The sequence below is a fragment of the Branchiostoma belcheri genome, unplaced genomic scaffold, assembly GCF_001625305.1.
Source record: "Branchiostoma belcheri isolate BF01 breed outbred unplaced genomic scaffold, Haploidv18h27 scaffold605, whole genome shotgun sequence".
In the NCBI taxonomy this organism is placed as follows: Eukaryota; Metazoa; Chordata; class Leptocardii; order Amphioxiformes; family Branchiostomatidae; genus Branchiostoma; species Branchiostoma belcheri.
The window spans coordinates 6,166-11,264 of record NW_017804249.1 but is presented as its reverse complement, the minus strand read 5'-3'; the positions used below and the strand labels follow the sequence as shown (position 1 = coordinate 11,264).

General features: G+C 37.9%; 1 protein-coding gene across 1 annotated transcript in view; it reads right to left on the bottom strand.

Annotated features, from left to right (window-relative positions):
• LOC109482830 (hemicentin-2-like) overlaps window positions 1-5,099 on the bottom strand; it is a gene marked incomplete at its 5' end in the record, with an annotated part of 21,926 nt that overhangs the window by 10,945 nt on the left and 5,882 nt on the right. Inside the window, 2 exons of the mRNA XM_019785674.1 lie at window positions 337-340; window positions 2,974-3,046. Of these exons, the coding sequence (XP_019641233.1) occupies window positions 337-340; window positions 2,974-3,046 (77 nt within the window). The remainder of the gene's footprint in view (window positions 1-336; window positions 341-2,973; window positions 3,047-5,099) is intronic.

Genomic DNA, 5,099 nt, shown 5'->3' with positions numbered 1-5,099 from the left:
CATGGATGCTTCCGCCAATCGAATCGAATCGTAGTGAGGTTGGAAACACACAAAGATTGGGAACTATATAATGTAACGGGGAAAAGGGTTATTAACCCTACCTAGACCGGGCTTTTTTTGACATGGGGGGACCGGGGGGGGGGCTCTTTTGACCCCCCCCTAAGAACTCGCGAACGGTATGTCGTATGACCACCAAATTTTCAGAGAATGGTGTACTAGTAAAAATTCATCATATCTACAATTTTTATGTCGTTATGACGTAATATGACGTCATTATGACGTCATTAATGTGATTTTATTGGCCAAAACCGTCTAAATAGGTTTTTCCCTGAAAACTTCCCTGGTATACAACATAACTTTACCAAAAGTGTTTATGACAGAATATTAGTGTGTACTAAGTCTTATGTTGCCCATAGCAACACCGGTGACGTCAAAAAATGACGTCATGCATATTTAAGATATCCGCTATCTTGGATCATCAATCTTGAATTTTCAAAAATAGTTTTTTAGCCTAAAATATATTGTAAACATACTAAACACCTTCATTCAAACCTTTTTTGTAAAAAGAAATTGAAGTATTGATGAAATTTTAATGAAAATAACCCATATATACCTGTTCTAATGACATGGTCCGCCATCTTGGATTTTGGCCAATGACGTCATCAAATTAGCATAAATTATGCATATTTAATGATAAAATTTACATAAAATCATATGGGATGTTATTAATATTAGAAACCATGAGTAACTTGACATAAAACACATAAAATTCTATTGTTGAAACAAAAAGTACTAAATTTAGCAAAAAATGCCTGTCAGAAACCCGTTGCCATAGCAACACAAAAAACTATTATCTTATTCCAATGATAAAGAATTGTTGCCAACAATATTCTAGGAAAAGTCACCAAGTTTGGCCGTTCTACGGCTAGCCGTTCAGACGCTAGGTGACATCAAAGTTGCCGCGGGCACTTTTAGCCCCCCCCCCGGTCTAGGTAGGGTTAAAAAAGGAAACTTAAGGCACATATCTGTTAATTTTTCAGCCATCGATTCTAACTGCACAACAAAACAATACGTATGAATTTCGCTATCTTGCGCGTTTATGATAACAATATGGTATTGATTAAATGTTACTAGTATTCAAAAAGACCTGGTAGCGTGAGTAATTCGGGTCCGCTCTCCGACCAGATGTAATGGCTCTTCCAGGTGACCTCACCCAAGTTACAGCATCATCTGGGGACAAGTCATGGAAGCTGCAGTGGAGTGTAGCTGTATGGCCAAGTAGCACAGCGGTCGGCAATGGAACCGCATTGTAATTGATACCACTAGCTGTAAAGCAAGCACCGCGTTTAGTGCATATGTTAGCTTGCACAGTATGACTTGCGTAGGCAAAGGACTGATATAGATAATAATCCTTAACAAGGAACTTTACCTAGAACTATTAATAATACCAAGGGCAATTATTGCTTCGACTCTTAATGTTATCCACCTTACCGATATAAAAAGTGGAGAATATTAACATTTTATCGTAGCAAAGATTCCAGATCACAATAGCAAACACAGCAGAAAAACATCTGGTAAATGTCAGTGATACAACACCATTTAGATAGTATATTACTATCTATAGCCTTATTAGAGTGCCAAGGACACGGGATCTTCCCCATTTACGCCCCAATTGCTACACTTTAAAAGCAATCAGTACCTGGGCACCGTGTAAGACTCGATCGTTAGCAGCTTCTATATCTATCTAGCTCAAGGTTGAATCTAGCAATAATGCTGTTTCGGCTACTTGAGAGGCTTTGACGCCAGCGGATGGCATGACAGCTTCAATAAGTATCAAGTATACCGTCTACTGACATTTGCGTCTGAAGAAGGGCATATGAAAATATGTTTGTGTGTCTCGTTTGAAACCTGACATTTTTTGAGGAAACGATAAATCTAAATCATTTGAATGTCATATTTCAGATTTACATGTTGCCTTTAAACCCTGCGAATGAAATGCCTTAATTTAAATAACATTTGTTTGACAAGCTAAATCAGATTTCACTTTACCTATTTTAAATCTAAATTATAAATGTTATCCTTTGTTCTTGTCTTGTTCTTCTGTTGGCTCTTTTAGCTGTATCAGTCACCTTGTTTCAATACGTTTACGATATGCGTGATTGATGGTGGTATTGGGCTATCGTTTCTATTATGTACATTTTGTCCTCAGAGATTACATAACCAAATCCCTGCATATATAGAGTGACCTGAGGCTTGATTTGCTTTTATGCATACCCGCAGATAGGTTCCGGTGGAGTACTTAGTAAGACTCGAAAGAAATGTTATATCGACCACAGAGTAGGCATTGAATTAACAGTCCCATTTTCCCATCATTGGACAGTTATATAAGCCTACATTTGGGGAGATAAAAATGTGTCTCTTTGTTAAAACATCAATCGCAGTCTAGGTCCATAGAGTTAGATAAGACGAATGAGGAGGTTTATCAGCTTGTAGTATTATCGCACAACAGCTGCTTCTTGATACGCTATGTGTGTGGTCTGATAGGAAAATGTTTTCATCGTTTGTGATGTTAAATATCCCTGATCGCCACGAAAATACTTGAGCATGTACGTGTTTTCTATTAAAAGTACATGTTAAAATTTAAGTCATGTATAAGAAGACATTCACTACTGGAAATATACGCCGACTCGTTACAACTAACTTCGTGCTTAACGTCTTAACACCGAAGAGGAATACTAATGGCGTTATTGAGACCAGTCTCATTTGATTATAGTAACGGTGAGGTCAATTGAAGACTGGCGGTCCTTGTAGATGAGCTGATATATTGTTATAAGGGGCCGACTCAATGATGATAATCGTACAGTGTTGCTGTATATCTTATAATGGATCGGCTTGTAACAGGAGTGATAACAGAGGTCCCGTAATATCTCTTAGTAACATTCCCACTGACCGGGTCTTTTCATGCTCAGTAACCTGTTCCATGTTACCGTCACGCCAATTTTCGTCCTGAAGGTATCATGGCCAATGACTAAGTTCACAGGTAAGACTGCATCGAGTTTAACAGGGTCGGTGGTAGAAAATGAAACATTATTTCTTATATCTTATATAAGAGATTTAAATGATATTGAGATTTAAACAAATAACCATGTATCCACAAATTACATATATAGCATTTTACGCTATAGTCAATAGGTAATGGTCATTTTAAGAGCAGATATTGTATCATTTGTGCGCTAGTGCTTCTACTTTTGATTTAACCGTATGTTGTATGCACTGTATCCATGTTCTGCTTTTGATAAAGAAAACATCAGTCTGCAATGTGCCTTGGGCATGCATGTAATCATGTGTTTATGAAATGATCTTTGACATTTGTAATGTAGCTGATATATAAATATCAGCAAATTATGATAAAGTAAAGTTAATAAAAACAAACTTAAATATAGGATGAACAGTAATGACTTTGGTTGACAGTCATTAAGTTATATATTATCTTAAATAAAATTTACCATTCAATTGCATATTCAACAATAGTGACATAGCCAGTGTTATGTGCATAATAATTAATGACAGTTTATAATTATTCAACCCACATGTTATAATCATAAAGTATTTCTGATCCTACGAAAGTATGCCTTTGGCGTCAACAAGAACGTCACCGTTGTGGTAAGGACGCCCTCTACAGTTTCTGATCGGTTATGCCATATCTAGGTATCACAATTATGCAAAGGGTTTGATAACAGCGATAGGAGAGCTTAATTGCAACACAGCAGGTCTTAAGAAATAAAACGACGTCCTGCTGAATTTTCCTGTAGGAGAACAACTCAATTTCTTGCCATAACTATGTTGGTTTAAAGACAAAACAAGACTAAATAGCCAACAGAACGTTGCCTCCACACTGATACCCTGTACAGACAGTATCATACGACTGTTCTCCCTGTAATGAAAATATTGATTAGCAGCACCTACCTTGATGAAGAAGGGTGAATAGTCCAGCTACAGAAATCATACAGACGCTTGAATAGCCAAACATCTTGTCTATTTTTACGTCCAGCAACTTGGTAGCAAAATGGTGCGTCGACGCCCAGATCAGTCTAGATGCCGCGACTGACAAAAACACCATATGGGGAAAACTGAATCGTCTCTGGGCGTATAAATATGGTATTTCGAGAAGCAAAAAGGCATGAGTGCGTCTCGTCTGGCATTTCACAGTCTGATTCAGGGTGTATCAGTGCGCACACACCCATAGACCCAGGCCCTAAATGAAAGCCTTCTACGGCCCTCGGGGAAAGCTGAACACATTAGTTCGGCTGGAGGAATCCAAGTAATGTGTTCCAATTACATTATGTCATCCATAATGCATAGCCTAAGTCACTTAGTAATGATTTGGTGCACAACTTCCAGGGAGAATGAGATCATGAACTTGCAGAAGCCTGCATATGTATCTGAGAAAGCAATTTTAATTCTTGTCGAGATAGGCAGGCGATTAATGTTGTTTAGATGCATGAAATCATCGAAAACCTGTCACCTTATTTCAAGAAAGAAAACGATTGCTAAAGGTTTCTCTTATGTGCAAACAATAGGAAATGATTTTTTCTTGTAGATCATTTAGTATTTCTTTGTAGATGCCAGCAGGAGAAGGACTGGAATTGTTTTAATTAACAATTAAGTTCTTTGAAATTAGATTGTTGCATTTACGGTTAGTAGTCGATATTTTAATGTTACTGTCAGTGAGGCCACTTGCGATGACAACTTGTACTGCAGCTAAAGCGTGTTATTATGGGTTCACCACACCACGAAGTGGTGTGGTGAAACCATATTGCTTTTTCTGGTGTTTCTTCTTCTTCTTCTCCTCCTCCTCCTTCTCCTCCTGCCATTTTTTAAATGGATTCAGCTTCTTCATTTTAGGGCCCAAGGTCCTGAAATTTGGTATGGAGGTACAGTGGGCAAATACCCCTAGGCGTTTTTAAATTTTTGTGATACGGGCTTTTAGAATGGTTTTATTTGAGTTTTTTGGCTGTGTTATAGCTAATGTATTACTCGTGTTACCGTGTGCACTGTTTACCACGTTTGGGTATGAGTCATCACAATGGAATGCAGGG